The sequence below is a fragment of the Suncus etruscus genome, chromosome 11 (assembly GCF_024139225.1).
Source record: "Suncus etruscus isolate mSunEtr1 chromosome 11, mSunEtr1.pri.cur, whole genome shotgun sequence".
In the NCBI taxonomy this organism is placed as follows: Eukaryota; Metazoa; Chordata; class Mammalia; order Eulipotyphla; family Soricidae; genus Suncus; species Suncus etruscus.
Window position 1 is genome coordinate 16,257,005 of NC_064858.1, and position 19,730 is coordinate 16,276,734.

At 37.7% G+C, this 19,730-nt stretch overlaps 1 protein-coding gene across 1 annotated transcript in view; it reads right to left on the minus strand.

Moving 5' to 3' along the window:
• SCAF11 (SR-related CTD associated factor 11) overlaps positions 1-19,730 on the minus strand; it is an 88,038-nt gene that overhangs the window by 11,175 nt on the left and 57,133 nt on the right. The window contains 8 exon segments of the mRNA XM_049783879.1: positions 2,682-2,747; positions 2,749-3,029; positions 4,950-6,897; positions 7,219-7,982; positions 8,689-8,795; positions 11,614-11,715; positions 13,533-13,642; positions 13,750-13,808. Coding sequence (XP_049639836.1) covers positions 2,682-2,747; positions 2,749-3,029; positions 4,950-6,897; positions 7,219-7,982; positions 8,689-8,795; positions 11,614-11,715; positions 13,533-13,642; positions 13,750-13,808 — 3,437 coding nt within the window.

A 19,730-nucleotide genomic window follows, 5' to 3' on the forward strand; every position in this document is an offset into this window, starting at 1 on the left:
TTATTCTTGAAAGAGGTACAAGCTAAACCGCAAAAATTCATGGGTAAATAGATTTTGCAGCTGATAATTCTCAGGAGGGCATTCTCAGGAGGGAGGCAGGCTAAGCTTCTGCCCTACCAGCAGGAACCACGTCAACAATGGCCACCAGCTAATGACACAACTTCACTGCTTTACCACTGATGAGACACCTGAAAAAAAAATCCAGGCATGCCTGTTTGGGGGCTGAAAACTCTGGAGTCATCTCAGTAATGAGGGCAGGCAGCTTCCTCCTCTGTACTTCCACCAGGTGCCCCAGTAGCCAAAACCAAGACCCATAGCAGAGAGCTTATCCTCCCAGCTTCAGAGATTTTGAGATTCTATAACAGGTAGGAATTTTCCTCAAAATTTCCTCAATTTTTTTCCACTACTGACATCCCAGTAGGCATGCACCAAATAAACAGCTATATAAACACAACAAACAAAACCAACAGTACAGAATGCAAGGCCAGAGTGATAGCACAGTGAGGGTGTTTGCCTTGAAACTGGCCAACCCGATTTTGATCTCAAGCATCCCATATGGTCCCCTGAGGAGTAAGTCCTAAGCTCAGAGATGAAAAGTAACCCCTAAGCACCACTGGGCTTAGCCCCAAAACCAAATCTTTTAAACAACAACAAAAAAAAAAAAAAAAAAAAAAAAAAGCAGAATGTTCATCTAGCAATTAACAGCTTAGTAAACTTTCAATGACTAATGACCCCGTTGTAAGTTGTAACAGTTTAAGAATTTTCTTTCAAGTATTTAAAAAAACGATCAGGTTGTAAGAAGCAATATAAGGCAAATTATTTTGTGCCTGCCAAGGTTGGGTGGGGAGAGGAACAGGACATTGGTGGAAGGACTGTTACACTGGTGGTGAGACTAAATGATGGAATACTAAATGACAGAAATACCTTTATTGTGAGCAACTAAAGCATGATTTTTAAAGTAATTAAAACTTGGGATGACCTGAACTTCAACAAACATGTTCAAGGTAGTAAAAACTAAACACACACACAATATGAACTCTCAGTTCATATTTGTAGAATATATTATCAAACATCAGAATAAAAGAACAAGGACTGATGAGTGTAGGGAAAAGGGAACCCTGACAGAGCCAGCTGATGAAAATACAAACTGAATCCTCCTCTCTGGAATACAGTATAGATTTTGGGGCCTGAGAAATAGCATGGACATAAGCTGTTTGTTTTGCATGCAGAAGGACAGCGGTTTGAATCCCAGCATTCCATATGGTCCTCCATGCCTGCCAGGGGTGATTTCAGAATGTAGAGCCAGGAGTAACCCCTGAGCGCTGCCGGATGTGAACCCCCAAAAAAGCAAAAGATAAAATAAAAAAATAAAACAACCATATGATGCAGCAACTCCACTTCAAGGGATATAACTAAAGAACACAAAAACATTAATTCAAAGGCATACCTATATGCTTTTCAGTACTATTTACAGTAGCCAAGTGTATAAAAGATGTGTAGACAAAAACATTATACAGACCACAATGACTCTGCTTTAAGATAAAATCCTGCCTTTCACTACAATGTGGACAGAATAGAATTCAGTTTGTATTTCCATTCTAATTTTCCTTATCTTTGTTCTGACAGTAAGCAGTGTAGAGAAGAAGAAAAAATACTGGATTTTTCACACAAATGTGATATATATGTATAGATGTGTGTGTATATATCTCAAACCACAATGCTTAAAACAATGAAACATATTATTTCACTCAAATATATCATATATAGCAAATGTAATATATGATAGACATGTATGTACATACATGAAATTCAATGAGAGAGAGAATAAGTGAGAGAATGTGAGAGAGAGGAGAGAGATAGATAGATAGATAGATAGATAGATAGATAGATAGATAGATAGATAGATAGATAGATAAATATCCAGGGGCCAGAAAGGTAGTACTGTGGGTAAGCCACTTGCTTTGCAAGTGGTGAACCCAGGTTTAATACCTGGGACCCCATATGGTCCCCTGAGCCTTGCCAGGAGTTAGAACTGAGTGCAGAACCATAAGTGAGCTCTGAGTACTCACTTCCCAGTGTGGTCTGAAAACAAAAAACCAAGAAAGTCCAAGGAAAGAGACAATGTCTAATGACAACACAGAACTGTGGGCTGGAGAGATAGTATAATATAAAAGGTGTTTGCCTTGCACAAAGCTGAACCAGGGTTTGATCCCCAATATCAATATCCCCAGAGAATCAGCAGGATTGACTCCTGAGCACCACCAGGTGTGGCAGAAAAAGCCAAAAACACAGACTGAAGTTATCAAAAGAGTAAAGTGAGTAGTGTTAAAGGACTCAATGAACTTGTAGAGGATTATTAGTACTGTGGTCGTGAGCCTAGTTTGGTAATACTGTAAAATACACAGTTATACTCTTGTAAAGCAGTGTTACCTCAATAAAAAAATTGCGTAGTCAAAATAGTACATGTATAAGTTGAATCTGGTAATATACCTGCAAATTACTTTATCTGGGCATAGGGTAGAGGTAAGGAAAAGGACAGCACAGGGATTGTGAGGATTTACCAAATACCATTCAAAATATAACTAAAAATTGGGTATCAAGAAGCCTGTTTCTGTCCCTCTTAGTTGTCAAATATTTATAATGGTTATGTTGGATAAACTAGAATTGCTAAAAAAACGTACCTGCAATTGCTTTCCATCTGGTTGTGAAGCAATGTAGTTAACTTGTTGGGATGGTGGAGGAGGGGGGTGGTGGTGGTGGCAATCCCTGAGATATATTTGGAGGAGCAGATACCTGCATCAGAGGCACCCCTGTGTGCAGATGCATGGGTAGCTGAGGATGAATGTTATATGGATTTCGTTGGATGTTCATCAAAGGAGCATGAACACCCATTGGATAAGGGAAGATATTCATAGGCTGGTGTTGTACATTCATTGGTTGCTGCATTACATTCATTTGTGGTTGCATCATATTTATTGGTAGCTGAGAACCATCACCTTGTTGGCTTGTTTGGTCTTTTATGTTAGAATCTATCAAAAGAAAAAAGGTTTGTGAAACAAAAATCACATTAAAAATGTATTGACAGAAAACTGGCTACAGTAAAATTAAATAGAAGTTATAGACTCTGAATAGTATAATCAAAATCTAATTATTTGGTTTAATTCTGTTAGTCTTAAATAAGTTAATTTTAAACTGAAAAAAATTTCAACTAAAATTATTTTTATTATTATAAGTTTATGAGTCACATCTAGCAGTGAAACTGTACTCGAAGACAACTCTGGAAACTATATGGGGTGATGGGTTAGCCATGTGTTGGCTATGTGCTAGATAAGAACCTTACCTACTATATTTTCAGGAGTAATATGGCATTTGTCTGCATTAGTAAATAATCAGTAGCTCAATAAATACTGGTTAATCATGTAAAATCTAACTTCATAACTAAGAGCAATTAATATTTTAATATTTTTATCTTAAACAATATTTTTCTTTCTTTTTTTTTGTTTGTTTTTGGGCCACACCCAGCGGTGCTCAGGGGTTACTCCTGGCTGTCTGCTCAGAAATAGCTCCTGGAAGGCACAGGGGACCATATGGGACACCGGGATTCGAACCAACCACCTTTGATCCTGGATCGGCTGCTTGCAAGGCAAACGCCGCTGTGCTATCTCTCTGGGCCCTAAACAGTATTTTTCTTAAAATGATTTTATTTAGTTAGTTCTCCCTCCTCCCCCAGTTGGCAGTGCTCAGGACTTACTCCTGGCTCTAAATCCACGATTACTCCTGGCAATGAGCAGAAAACCATATGGGAGCTGGCGATCGATCCTGGATCAGCCATGTGCAAAGCAAATGACCTGCTCGTTGCACTATCTCTTTGGCTCCTTGTAATGCTTTTAATAAGCCAAGGAGAAACAAAACTTTTGTTATTCGAAGAGTGGAAGGAGTATTTATGACAGCAGTGGATGAAAATTCAGTGAATTCAGTGAATAAAAAAGTTCAAATGCACACATTTGAAATAAATTAAGTAGTAGTTAAATCCTACAGAGGGACATTGCGAATTCTCTATTGAAGCAAATTGGGGCCACACATGGCTGTGCTCCTGATGTGCACATGAGGGACCATATGATCAAATTCAGGATGGCCAAGTGCAAGTTAATTTCCTTACCTGCTGTACTATCTTTACACCCTGGAAACAGATATAATAAATATATATTTTAAATATACAGAACAAATATCTTATTTTTTTTTTTTTTGTTTTTGTTTTTGGGCCACACCCGGTGATGCTCAGGGGTTACTCCTGGCTATGCGCTCAGAAGTCGCTCCTGGCTTGGGGGACCATATGGGATGCCGGGGGATCGAACCGCGGTCCTTCCAAGGCTAGCGCAGATAAGGCAGGCACCTTACCTCCAGCGTGACCGCCCGGCCCCAGAACAAATATCTTATTTAAATATATTTTAAATATATATATTTTATAAAAAATAAATCTATTTAAAATAGATGAATATGGGCCCGGAGAGACAGCACAGCGGCGTTTGCCTTGCAAGCAGCTGATCCAGGACCAAAGGTGGTTGGTTCAAATCCCGGTGTCCCATATGGTCCCCCGTGCCTGCCAGGAGCTAGTTCTGAGCAGACAGCCAGGAGTAACCCCTGAGCAACGCCGGGTGTGACCCAAAAACCAAAAAAAAAAAAAAAAAAGATAAAAAAAATAAAATAGATGAATATATTTAAAATACCTTTGGCAGGTTTGGGACAACAATGTGATAACGTAAAATATGGATATATATGTGTGTATTTCATGTAAATCTAAAACAAAATGTAAATTAATTTTCAATTTAACATCATAAAACTATGACGAGTAATAATTTAAAGTCATAAAGATAAGGTATGAATCTATTTCAATGTAAACGTCTAATCTGAAGTTTGTCCTCAAATAACATCAATAAGCAGACTGTTACCCTGTTCAGTCGTTTCCTCGTCTTGTCTCATCCATCCAGACTGTGGACCTGAAGAATTCCTTCCTCGTCGTGAATAATAGTTTTGTACATCTGCTGGCAGGGTCTTTCTTACAGCCCAACTAGATGCAGATGTCCACCCCGATCTATCGGCCGGTGTATCAAATGAAAATTCTTGTTCATTTTTCCGCTTATAAGGTTGCTGTTCCACAAACTTGAAAGGCTCATTCCCTGAACTATTTGAATTCCCTGAGAGGGGTTTTCGATTTTGCCACCGATTTTCATTCTGATCTGTATAAGCAAAACCACCTCTGTAAGAGCCTCTGCCACGATTGCCTCTACCACGGTTAGAATTCCAACTAGAATTGAAGTTTTTATTCCAAGAATTACCTGAATTTTCATTCCTATTTTCTTCCCAATGTGAATCTTTTAATTTTTCTGGATTTCTGGTCCTGGGATCAGGCCCAGAATTTATTTTTTCTGTTACCCAACTGGGACAGTTGTTTCTATATTTATCCTCAGAATTTGGACCATCAGTTTCTGAACTGATGTCAGTGTCAATTTTTTCTTTTCTTGTATTTTCATTCTGTTTCTCTGGGTCATTCTTTCTGTATCGATCATTCCCCCGGGGACATCTCCAACCATCATTTGTCCATCTTTCCTTCCATCGAGAATAATTGTCTCTGTCATTTCTACCAAACAATGAACTCTTATTTTTTGATCTAGACCTTGATGGTGACCTTGAACGAGATCTGGACCGAGACCACCGTCTAGTTCTCCTTTCTCTGTCCCTATCTCTCCTCTGTCCATCTCTATCATTTTCCCTTTCTCTGCTCCTGGACCTAGATTTTTCTCTAGGGGAAGAATCCTTTACTCTTGACTGAGATCTTCTATTCTCTCTAGAAGTATCTTTTTTGGGGGACAGGGAATCTGATCTTTTGCCCTCCCTAGTGCTATCTCTTTTTGGAGACTGAGTCTGAGATGACTTCCTTTCTCTTGAAACATCCTTTTTGGGGGATTGAGAACGGGACTTTCTGCGTCCTCTTGCAGACTCTTTCTTGGGAGATGGTGACCTAGACTTCCTATTTTCTCTTCCAGTTTCTCTTTTGGGAGATGGAGACTGAGAACGCTTTTGTTCTTGTGCACTATCTTTATTGGGAGACCAAGTTGTAGATGGGGAATGAAATCTAGATTTTCGAGTACGAGGTCTTTTTGCTTTATCTACTGAGCAGTCAGATGGCTGTGATTCAGTTCCAACTTTTTCACCTGCAAGATCAGAAAACTGTGCACTGTTTTGAGAAATATGCTCCACAGAATTTTCACTCAATGGTTTAGCATCAACATTTACAGACTGTTCTATTTCAGATTCACTCTGGTCATTACAAAATGAATCACATTCCATAGGTATCATTTCATTGTTATCTTCACTAAATTGATTCTGAATCTGTTCAATATGTGTGTTAGGCAATTCTGAAGATTTGGGGTGCTCGACCAAAGGCTCAGTTTTATCCTCTAAACATTTGTCTGATTTAATATTATTTTTTAATAAATTACTTTCAGAATCTTGAATTTTTTCAACATTTTCATTTGCAGAAGTTTCACATGTTGCAATTTTTTCCACATCTTCAGTTTCAACATGTCCAAGCAACTTAATCTTTCTGTTTTCTAAAGACACTGCGTCTACTGTTTGTATAATTCCATCCTCAGATGATTCCAGTCTAGGACTATCTACAAACTGTTCCGTTTTTACTATAGAATCTTTATGATCAGTAAGCTCTACTACAGGACTGCCTATAACATTTTCTTCATTAATCAATGACCCTTTATTCTCAGATAAGTCACTCTCAGATAATTCGCTTAAGCTTGGCACATGTGGATGTACTTCAATTTCAAGTTCTGAACACCTAAGAGAATCATTTGAAGGAGGATCTGCACCTGTGTCTGCTTTTACCTCTGATTCTGTACATGTGTCTGCTAATGATTCTGTACCTGTGTCTGCTATTACATTTGATTCTGTCCCTGTGTCTATTACATTTGATTCTGTCCCTGTGTCTGCTATTACATCTGATTCTGTCCCTGTGTCTGCTATTACATCTGATTCTGTCCCTATCTCTGCTATAACCTCTGATTCTGTCCCTTTGTCTGCTATTACATCTGATTCTGTCCCTATCTCTGCTATAACCTCTGATTCTGTCCCTTTGTCTGCTATTACATCTGATTCTGTCCCTATCTCTGCTATAACCTCTGATTCTGTACTCATGTCTGCTATTACTACTGATTCTGGCTGTTCAGATACTTGTTCCTGATTTTCCAATGTGACCCCTCCTTTTTCAAAAGTACTCTTGGAACTCTCACTTTCTAAAATTAAAACATTATCCTCTGCAGCTATATTCTTAACATTTTGTATTTTGTCTTCTTCAACAAGCACTGAAGTATCCTGTGTAGATGATTCAGAAAATGAAAATTCCACTTTTTCCTGTATATCCTGGCACTCGGCTTGGCTCTCACTTTCTTCGATTTGACCACTGCAAGTTTCCAATCCATTCGGAGGCTCATTTTCCACATCTGCCTGCACATTACTAGTATTATTACTTTCTACATTTGATTGACACTCTATCTCTAACACAGGTGGGATATCGGATTCTGGAGTTTCTGGAGTTTCTTCATCTACTGATTCACTAGAAGATTTCTCAGGGGGAGGCATAGAACTTCTAAGTTTCTTTTTCAGTAAAGGTGGCTTTCTTCCTCTTCTGACAGACTTCCGTTTTGGAGCCTGCTTTGCTTGCTTCTCTGACTCAGTGGAATAAGGTACACTTGCAGATGGATTATTATCTGAAGAATCACACCCAGAATTGCTTGATATTAAAGATCCCTGAGGCTGACTGACTGTTTCAGCTCTCAAGTTACGTGTAGATCTTCTTGTAGGTGTTGCTGCAGGTTTTCGTCTTGATCCTCTGCTGTTTGATGTACCAGAAGTTTGCTTCTTTTCTTCTCCTCCTTGAGTATGTGCCAATGCGTATTCCTTGTAAGAAGTTTCTAATAATACAATTAAAAAAATTAAAAGCATATGTTACAATAAATTAGTTTGAACAGTTTATTTTAGCATAAAATAAACTATATGTTTTAGTCTATAAAAATAAAATGTAATTGTTTTAAAATACAAATCTACCTGAACAATTTTATAGGAAAAAATTAAATGTTTGGTTTAATAACCTATTTGTTTAATAAGCTAAATAAAATGCAAGAGAAACTGACAATTTTTCTACAAAATGATAATCAGATTATTTTTTCAGGATTAACCTGTTTGTCAAGATTAATAATTTGTACAATGAAGCCAAAAACAGAATAAAGACATGAAGAAAACAGAGACTTTGTATTAGAAAAAATTTTAAGTCAAATCATTTCCTAAATATCTTCAGAAATGTCTAAGACCCACCTATCTATATCTATACCTTACTTTTTACTTACTCATACTCACTTTTTTTTTTGTTTTGTTTTTGGGCCACACCCGGCAGTGCTCAGGGGTTACTCCTGCTGTCTGCTCAGAAATAGCTCCTGGCAGGCACGGGGGATCATATGGGACACCGGGATTCGAACCAACCACCTTTGGTCCTGGATCGGCTGCTTGCAAGGCAAACGCCACTGTGCTATCTCTCCGGGCCCCTCATACTCACTTTTTTATAAGATTGAAAGATATTAGTAATTTTTTTAACTAGGAAAACATTTCATAGAAAAACATTACCATAATTTTCTAAAGATATGGTATTTGTTGGGAAAATGGTTCTTGGTAATACAGAAGAGATGAGAGGAAGAACTTCAGTTTCAATATTCCAGGGTATAAAACTGATTCTGAAAATTCAAAACAAAACAAAGATACTATAAATGATTTTAAAATAAAATTATCAATTTAAAATAAAATTTCCAAGCCACATATGCTACATTATCTTATGCCAGAATAAGTAAATATATAAATTCAAATTTTATTCACTATTCAAAGATAGCTGCCAAAAACACAAAGGAAATAAACTCTTTTAAACCATGTTTCTTCAGTAAATTAATGGCAAAGGCAAAGTATCTTCCAGACAAAGACAGCATATATTCGATGGCAATACTTTAACTCAGATTACAGGCTGAACTTTGCATACAGGAGGCTAAGTTTGATTCCTGGTATCACAAGATCACTAAAGCCTTGCTTGGAGCAATTCCCCCAAGCACAGAACTGTAGGCAGCTCCTGAGCCTGTATACCAGATATGGCCCCAAATTGAAAGTAAATAATTTTTCAATCTAAACATGATGGCTTTTCAAAGTTTCGTATGGATCTGTTAGATGTCAAACTTTGTGCATCTTAAATCCATTTCATTGCTAGCTCCATATCTGATCTTATTTCAGGTTTCAACAACATGCATACATACATAAAACTATCACATCCAGTACAAGGTAAACTTCTAGAAAACAGGCAGAAATTTGAAAAACATTGTTATGACAAAATGTTCCACACATCATTAATCATCAGGGAGATATAAAACAAAAAAGACAGCAATGAGATACCATCTCACATCACAGAGACTGGCACACATCACAAAGAACAACATGGCACAAATGCAGGAAGAAAGGGACTCTCTCATGCACAGCTGATGGGAATGCTGAATGTTCAGCATTTTGGGAAAACTATATAGATATTCTTCAAAAAATCTAGAAACTGAGTTTCCATATGATCCACTCCTAGGGATATAGCCTAACAGTGGTCCTCAAACTATGGCCCGTGGGCCACATATTGTATTTGTATCTGTTTTGTTTCTTCATTGCAAAATAAGATAGATGCAGTGTGCATAAGAAATTCGTTCGTAAGTTTTGTTTTTACTATAGTCAGACCCTCCAATGGTCTGAGGGACAGTGAACTGGCCCCCCCTGTTTAAAAAGTTTGAGGACCCCTGGCTAGAACCTCAAAAACACCATGCAGAAAAGCTCTCTGCATTCTTATGTTCATTGCAGTACTATTCACAATAGCCAGAATCTGAAATCAACCCAAGTGCTCGAGAACAAATGAGTGGATAAAGAAACTGTGGTACTTCTACACAATGGAAATCTAAGCAGCTATTAGGAAAAATGAAGCCATGAAATTTGCTTATACATGAATGGAGTATGATGCTGAATGAAATGAGTCAGGAGAGGGATAGACACAGAATGATCACATTTATTTGTGGATTACAAAAATAATAAGATAGTATGGTAATAATATTCAGAGACAGTAAGACGAGGGCCAGAAGGACCAATCCATGGTAGGAACCTTGCAACAAATAGCAAAGGAGCAAAGTTAGGGCAGAAAAGGGACCGCTATGACAATGATAGTTGGAAATGATCACTCTGGAAATAACTGAATGCTGAAAGGAGATAAAGTGATACCTATAGTATCCCTTCAGTAATAATGCAAACCAAAATGTCTAAAAGAAAAAATTCTGCCCAGAAGCAAGCATAGGATAAGACAAAAAGAAAATTGGGGGCATTAGTGGCAGAAATTGTGCATTGGTGAAGGGTGATGTATGTGTATGACTGAAACACAATCATGAACAACTTTGTAAGTATGGGGGAAAAAACCCGACTGTATTAAGAACAACCCTATAATCAGTGTCTAAATAATCAAAAGAAAGAAAAAAAAAGATTATCTTGTACCTCTACAAAATAAGTAATTTCTGAGTAAAAGTATTTTTTATTGTACATATCTGGACTTACTAATTTTCTATTTTTGTTCAACCGTCATTTCTAGATGACAGCCTTAGATGGGACTATATATTACAGTGATGTACAAAATAAAGTTAAAACATGTTACAAGATCAAATCAAGCAAGATAGCTGATCTTTAAGTAGACATTTGATGAATATATGTTCATATGAAGTATGTTCATATATGCCAGTAGCTTCCACACTTTAAGAAAGGGCTAATTAGGGTGGAGAGATAGCATGGAGTTAAGGCATTTGCCTTGCATGCAGAAGGACAGTGGTTCGAATCCCAGCATCCCATATGGTCCCCTGAGCCTGCCAGGAGCGATTTCTAAGCATAGAGCCAGGAGTAACTCCTGAGTGCCACCAGGTGTGACCCCACCCCCCATAAAAACCCAAACAAACAAAAAAAGGGGCTAATTATAAAGTCATGAATAGAAGGGGAGAAAGGACTTAAGAAAACAGTTATTTACAGTATTTTGAAAGAAGGAAGTCTCATGATAAAAGCAGCACTTCAGACAAAAGCAGATAGGTAGAATAGAAGGAAGGAGCAAGAGTGAGTGGATAAGGTGTACTACAGTTGGTAAGGTGCATGCCCTGAATGAAGTAGACCTTATTTCTATTCCCTGAGCACAGAGTCAAAAGTAATCTCTGAGCACCATGGGGGTGACCCAATAAAAACAAACAACAAAAACGATAATAATAACAATGAATCATTATTTAGATGCTCTGCCTTTAAATCAATCAGTTATCTACATTTATTCAACAGATTAAGTGTTCACTACCTAAAAAAGGAATTCTTAAATATAACCTTCATCAGACATTTAAAACACTGGTATTGAATTTGTACAAAACTTTTGCAGAAATGTAGTTGCTGAAAACGACATCTCTGCACTTAAATATTTAGGGTATCTTGTACTTATATTAGCATGAAATCAACTTCGCTTACCTTCCAATTCCAGGTATTGCATCAGGAAACCATGACAATTCCAGTTCCTGTCTCTTTTGTCTTATCAGTGCACTGATTTCACTGGCTTCTAAATATTCTGTACTAAAAAAAAATTTTTAAGCCAATCAAAATTCCAAAAATTTAATTTCAGATTACAACTGTATCACATCAACAGAAATTTCTGTACATAGCATTGCAAGGTACACTTAAAATAATCTCTTTTTACTTAAAAGCTCAGAGACTATTCCTATAGTAAGTTTTCTATTACAAGTAAAATTTGTACTGTTCTAACCATTAAAAATAAAGCTTAAATTTGACTTACAAAATCTTTCTTTTTCTTGTTCTTTTAGGTCATATCTAATGGTTCTCTGGTGGAACTTCTGGCTCTGCACTCAGGAATTATTCCTGGCAATGCTAAGGGAACCATATGGGATGCCAGGGATTAAACCTGGGTCAGCAGCGTGCAAGGCAGCCTGCCTTCTTTACTATTTCTCCAGCTCCATTATTTGTTTTTCTATTTGAAAACTTTTAAAATAAATTGTTCCTACTGCAAGTAGAAGTTTTATGTTATAAACAAAATTCCTGACCTTTATAAAAATGCTTAAAATATGGTGCCAGAGCAATAGCATAGTAGCAAGGAGTTTGCCTTGCATGTAGACTACCTGGGAAGGATGCAGGTTCAATCCCTGGTATCCCATATGGTCCCCCTAATCTTCCATGAGCAATTTCTGAGTGCAGAGCCAGGAGTAACTCCAGAAAGCTACTGGTGTGGCACCAAAACAAAAAAACAAAAACAAAAAAACAGCTTAAAATAATCTTACATCAAAATTTTTGAGTGAAGAGAATAATAGTCTCATTGAGAAAATATTGCAAAGATTACTTCTACTCGGAGTCTGTAGCAACTAATTCTATTAGAAATTCTAGGTGTAGTAACCTGTTACTTGATATAAGTATAAGAAAAAATAATGGGGGGCCGGGCGGTGGCGCTGAAGGTAAGGTGCCTGCCTTGCCTGCGCTAGCCTTGGACGGACCGCGGTTCGATCCCCCGGTGTCCCATATGGTCCCCCAAGCCAGGAGCAACTTCTGAGCGCATAGCCAGGAGTAACCCCTGAGCATTACTGGGTGTGGCCCAAAAACCCAAAAAAAAAAAAAATGGAAGGCATGGTTAATGGAAGCAAAAATAGAATTAGTTTAGCTTTTCAAAAGGCTAAACTAATTTAGCCTTTAATTAATTTATTAGATTTGATTATCAATAACCAAATAAAACTGATTATTTTGGTAGCTTACAAAACTCTAAAACTAAATCACATCTTAATCTGTTTTGTTTGTCCAAAGAACTGCGATTTTAAAACTCCAACTTAATTTTTGAATTCCACAAATACCTACTTATGCCAATCACAATGACTGGGCCTCCCCTAAAAGAGTTCTGCATCATTAGGTACATTATCCACAATTTAACATTCCTCTATCATATAGAAAGTCTGTAGAGATTAATTTACTATTAATAAAAAAGCAGCTCACTAGCCCAGCTCATTGCATTATAAGGGGCTGTGCGCGCGTACACTCTCCCCCAGATATAATTCACACACTCTCCTACAGATATAATTTTTTTGTTTTTGTTTTGGGGTCACACCTGGCAGCGCTCAGGGATTACTCCTGGCTCTACGCTCAGAAATCACTCCTGGCAGGCTTGGGGGACCATATGGGATACCCAGGATTTGAACCACTGTCCTGCATGGAAGGCAAATGTCCTACCTCCATGCTATCTCTCTGGCCCCTAGAATCAATTTATTATTCAAAGAGAAATAAACAAGGTGACATCCATAACTGTTAAGCACTGTTTAAGTTTCTATAAAGTTAATGCTATTAAAACTTCCATAGGTTATAAAAAGAATGAATTAAGAGCAAAAAATACTAACCAATAACTTCTATGGGTCAGAGAAGATTCCCCAGTGTGACTATCAGAAGAAAACATACTGGAGAAAAAATTCTGGAAGCATGGACTTGTACAATGATTTGATCTTTGAGACTAGAAAAGTAAAAAGAGGTTGGTTAAACAGCAAATAAAACACCTCCATAATAATAAGTAATCATTATATATTATCTATAGTTATTTTAATTGAAATTTCAACAAACCTTATTTATCCTTATTGTTGTATTTTTTGTTCCTCCCATTTCATTGCATTTAAACTGTTCTGTAAATAGAGAAAAAAATAACCTAGTTAATTTTTGTTTACTTTTTATTTTATTTTAGACATACCTGGTGATCAGAAGTCTGATGTATGCAGTGCTGGGAATCAAAGAAAGTTCAGATGTATGCAAGGCAAAAAACTTTTTTGGTTTCAGGCCACACCTGGTATTATTCAGGGTTTACTCTACGTCTGTGCTCAGAAATTACTCCCTGTAGTCTAGTAGGGACCATATATGGATGGGTGATTGAATTCTGATTGCACATGCTAGGCAACCACCCTACCTATTTATCTCTTGGATTTCCATAATTTTTTTTTTTTTTTGGTTTTTGGGCCACACCCGGCGGTGCTCAGGGAAATGCAAATCAAAATAATGAGAGACCCCCTCACACCAGAGAAACTGGCACACATCAATAGGCACAACAACCAGTGTTTGCAAAGATATGGGAAAAACTGATCAAGGCTTTTAAGAAGTCAATATGATCAGTACTCAAAAAACTAGTGACCAAGCTTTCATACAACACAGCAATTCTCATTAATAGGGAATGAAATCTTTTTCTTTACACTACTACCAACATTTGTTATTTGTGCTCTTTTTAAAATATATAGCCCGTTGCCATGGATGTGATGTAATATCTAATTGACATTTTGATTACCTGATAAAATGTTAATGAATATTTTATGTACCTTTTGTCCATCTATAAATCTTTCTTGTTGAGTTCTCACATATTTGATGAAAATGATTGGTTGTTGTTAAATTTTATGTTGTTGAATTTATATGTTGTATGCCTTGAATTTTTTTTGTTTGTTTTTGGGCCACACCCGGCGGTGCTCAGGGGTGACTCCTGGCTGTCTGCTCAGAAATAGCTCCTGGCAGGCACGGGGGACCATATGGGACACCGGGATTCGAACCAACCACCTTCGGTCCTGGGTCGGCTGCTTGCAAGGCAAACACCGCTGTGCTATCTCTCCGGGCCCGAATTTCCATAATTTTTATTTTATTTACTTTTTTGTTAAACTTGATTGATTGATTCATTGAGTGGCTCTTGGGCGATACCCAGTGGCACTCTGGGGCCATTCCTGGCTCTGCACTCAGAAATTGCCCCTGGCAGGCTGGGGGACCAGATAGGATGCCGGGAATCAAACCTGGTACCTCCTGGGTCAGCAAAACACCCTACTACTCATTCAGTGTGCTCTCTCTGGCCCCTTCTTAAAAATTTTAAATAATAATTTTATTTAAGCACCATGATTACAAGTATGATTATAATTTGGTTTCAGTCATAAAAAGAACAGCCCCCCTTCACCAATGTAACATTCTCAACACCAATGCCCCTTTTTTCCCCCTTCCCTCACTGGCCTGTATTCAAGACAGGCAATTCTACTTCTCTTATTAACATTGTCATGATAGTAATTATAGTTATTTCTCTGATTCCTGACCTCATCTCAAAGGTCTCTAGTCATTGTTACAATATCTTTTATTTTTCTTAAACCTATAGATGACTGAGACTACTCTCTCTCCCTCTAATTTATTTCACTAAGCATAATAGTTTCCATAATAGTTTCTATGACCATCAAGTATAGAAAACTTTCATGACTTCATCTCTCCTGACAGCTATGTAGTATTCCATTGTGTATATGTACCACAGTTTAGCCATTTACATGTTGAAGAGCCTATGGGTTGTTTCCAGAGTCTGGCTATTGTAAATAGCTCAGCAATGAGTATAGCTGTGCAGAAGGCATTTTTATGTTGTGTTTTTTGTGTTTCTAAGGTATATCCCTAGGAGTGATATAATTGGATCATATGGGAGCTCAAATTCCATTTTTTGAGAAATCTCTATATTGTTTTCCATAAAGGCTAGACTAGCTGGAATTCTCACCAGCCGTAAATTAGAGTTTCTTTCTCTCCACATTCCCACCAGCACTGATTGTTCTTGGTCTTTGTGTTGCGTGCCAGTCTCCGTGGTGTGAAATGGTACCTTGTTGTTTTGCTTTGCATCTCCCTGATAATTAACGATGTGGAACATTTTTTTCAAGTACCTTTTGGCCATTTGAATTTTTTCTTTAAGGAATTGTCTGTTTATTTCTTCTCCCCATTTTTTGATGGGGTTAGATGTATTTTTTCTTTTTAAGTTCTGTCAGTATCTTGTATATCTTAGATATTAGTCCCTTATCTGATGGGTATTGGGTGAATAATTTCTCCCATTCTGTGGTGGCTTTTGTATCCTCGTCACTATTTCCTTTGAGGTGTAGAAGCTTCTCAGCTTAATATAGTCCCAGCTGTTTATCTCTGCTTTCCCTTGTTTGGAGAGTGATATTTCCTTCTTAAAGATCCCTTTAGTATCAAGATCAGAAGTGTTTTACCTATGTGTTATTCTATATACCATATGGGTTCGAATCTAATATCAAGGTCTTTAATCCACTTGCACTTAACCTTTGTGCACGGTCTTAGATGGAGGAATGAGTTCAATTTTTGGATTGCGGCTGACCAGTTGTCCCAACACCATTTGTTGAAGAGACTTTCCTTCCTCCATTTTGCGTTTATTGTCCCTTTATCAAATGTTGATTGTATGTATGGGTAAGAGTCTGAATACTCAAACCTATTCCAATGATCTGAGGATCTGTCTTTATTCCAATACCTGGCTGTTTTAATAACTATTGCTTTTAATACAATTTAAAATGGAAGAGAGTGATGCCTCCCATATTCCTTTTCCAAAGGGTTGCTTTAGCTAGCCATGGGTGTTTATTGTTCCAAGTTAATTTCAGGAGTGTTTGATCCACTTCTTTGAAGATTGTCATAGATATCCTTAGAGGGATTGCATTAAATCTGTATAATGCTTTGGTGAATATTGCCATTTTAATGTTAATCCTGCCAATCCATGAGCAGGATATTGTCTCCATTTCCTTGTATCCTCTTTTATTTCTTAAAGCACTTTTGTAGATTTCTTTGTATAGGTCTTTCTTTGTATAGGTTCATCTTTAGTTAACTCCAATATATCTGAGTTGTGTGACACTAATGTAAATGGGTTTGGTTTTTGTTTCCGTTTTTGTTTTTTTGGGCCACACCAATTTGACGCTCAGGGGGTTATTCCTGGCTATGCTCTCAGATATCAGCCCTGACTTGGCGGGACCATATGGGATGCCAGGGGATCAAAACACTGTCCTAGGCTAGTGCTTGCCTTACCTCTAGGGACATCTCTCTAGCCCCAGGGATTGTTTTTCATAATGTCCATTTCTTCTCTATCATTATCACTGTACAAGAAGGTCACTAGAAGCTTTTTGAGAGTCTTTAGGGTTTTCTAAATATAGTATGTCATCTGCAAACAGTGAAACCTTAACTTCTTCCTCTCCTATCTGCATGCCCTTGATATTTTTTTCTTGCCTAATCGCTATGGCAACAACTCCCAGCACTATGTTGAATAGGAGTGGTGAGAGAGGGCAGCCTTGTCTTTTGTCTTATAGCAGATTTTAGAGGAAAGAATTTTAAGTTATCTCCATTGAGAATAATATTTGCCATTGACTTGTAGTAGATGGCCTTGACTATATTGAGAAAAGTTCCTTCCATTCTATCTTGATGAGACTTTTTATCAAGAATGGGTGTTGGACCTTACTGAATGCTTTTTCTGCATCTATTGATATAATCATGTGGATTTTATTTTTCTTTTTGTTGATATGATATATTATGTTGATTGATTTATATATGTTAAATCATCCTTATATTCCTGGAATAAAACCCACTTGGTTGTATTGAATGACCTTCTTGATGAGGAGTTGGATCCTATTTGCAAGGACTTTGCAAAAAAACTGTGTTTATCAGGGATTCTGGTCTGTAGTTTCTTTTGGCAGCATCTCTGTCTGGTTTTGGTATCAGAGTGATGTTAGCTTCATTAAAAAACTGTTTGGAAGTGTTCTTGTTTCTTCAATTTCATGAAAGAATCTGAAGTGTTTCTCTTGACAGGCTTGAAAGAATTTATTAGTGAATCCATACGGTCCTGGGCTTTGTTTTTGGGAAGACTTTGGATTACCATTTTAATTTTGTCAGTAATGATGGGTCTATATAGCTATGCTAGATCATCCTGGTTTAACCATGGATGATTTTAAGAGTCCAAGAATTTATCCATTCTTCCAGATTCTCATGTTTCATTGCATAGGGTTTCTTGATGTAGTGTCTTGTGGTGATCTCCCTCTTTTTAATTCTAATCCGGTTTATTAAGTTTCTCTCCTCTTTTTGAGTTTTGCTAGTAGTTTATCTAGTAAATTTTTTCAAAGAACCAAAGTTTGCTTTCATTGATCTTTTGGACTGTTTTTGGGATTTCCACTTCATTTGGATTTGTTATTTCCTTCTGCCTATCTACTTTTGGGTCCTTTTGTTGCTCTTTTTCTAATTTTTTTTTTTTTTTTGGTTTTTGGGCCACACCCGGCGGTGCTCAGAGGTTACTCCTGGCTGTCTGCTCAGAAATAGCTCGTGGCAGGCACGGGGGACCATATGGGACACTGGGATTCGAACCAACCCCCTTTGGTCCTGGATCGGCTGCTTGCAAGGCAAACACTGCTGTGCTATCTCTCCGGGCCCTCATTTTCTAATTTTATAAGCTGCGTCATTAAGCTATTTATGTTGACCTCTTCTTCCTTCCTGATGTGTACTTGCAAAGCTATAAATTTTCCTCTTAGTATCCCTTTTGCTGTGTCCCATAAATTCTAATAATTTGTGTCTTGACATTTGTTTTTAGGAATTTTTTTTTCTTCTATGACCCAATGATTGTTCTTGTAGTGAACATATATGGTGTTGGTGACTGAACTCTGGTTGCACATGTGCTTGGCAAGCACCCTACCTACTGTACACTATCTCTTCGATTTCCTTAATTTTTATTTTAAAAGGTTGTAAAAAATAGTACTATTACTAGCATACTGACAAGCCAAATACACACACACACTGCATTTTAAGAGCACACTGTCCCTTAATTTCTTTTAGTGAGGCATACAAAATCTCAGTCTGAATTTGAGAAAAGGTGCATGAGAACGAATTTTTTATTTTCATATATTTTATAAGACCACTATTTGGTCCTAACACTTGATTATTAAGAAAGGTATAGACTTTTCTAGGTTAGTAAGCATTTTGCCTAGAATTCACAAAGCACTGTGCTACTAATACAACGTTGTAATTAATTTATGAATAATAAAAGCGACCTTAAAGCAACATTTTTTTAAATTTGGTTTTGGGTCATACCAGCAGTGCTCAGGGATTCTTCTTGACTCTGTCCTTATGAATGTCCCCTGTAGTACTCAGGAAACATATGATGCCTGGGATCTAACAGAGGTTGGCTACAAGCAACGCAAGAACCTCACCTCCTTTTTCATCTCTCCAGCCTTGCATTGTCATTCTTCTCTCTCTTCTAAAAGCTTTAGGATCACCTAAAACATTATGAAGTACATAAATTTTCTCCCTAGTGTACTAGGTATTATATAGTCTAATTATATGACTGTCTTAGTATTCCAGGATATTTTCCTTTGAAATGAATGTAGCATTCTTTTTTCCTTTTCTTTTTTTTTTTGGTTTTTGGGCCACACCCGGTGACACTCAGGAGTTACTCCTGGGTATGCGCTCAGAAGTCGCTCCTGGCTTGGGGGACCATATGGGACGTGGGGGGAATCGAACCACGGTCCGTCCTAGGCTAGCGCAGGCAAGGCAGGCACCTTACCTCTAGCGCCACCCGCCCGGTCCCCTTTTTTCTTTTTTTTTCTTTTTTTTTTTTTTCGGCCACACCCGTTTGATGCTCAGGGTTTACTCCTGGCTAAGCGCTCAGAAATTGCCCCTGGCTTGGGGGTACCATATGGGACGCTGGGGATTGAACCGCAGTCCTTCCTTGGCTAGAGCTTGCAAGGCAGATACCTTACCTCTAGTGCCACCTCACCTGCCCCGAATGTAGCATT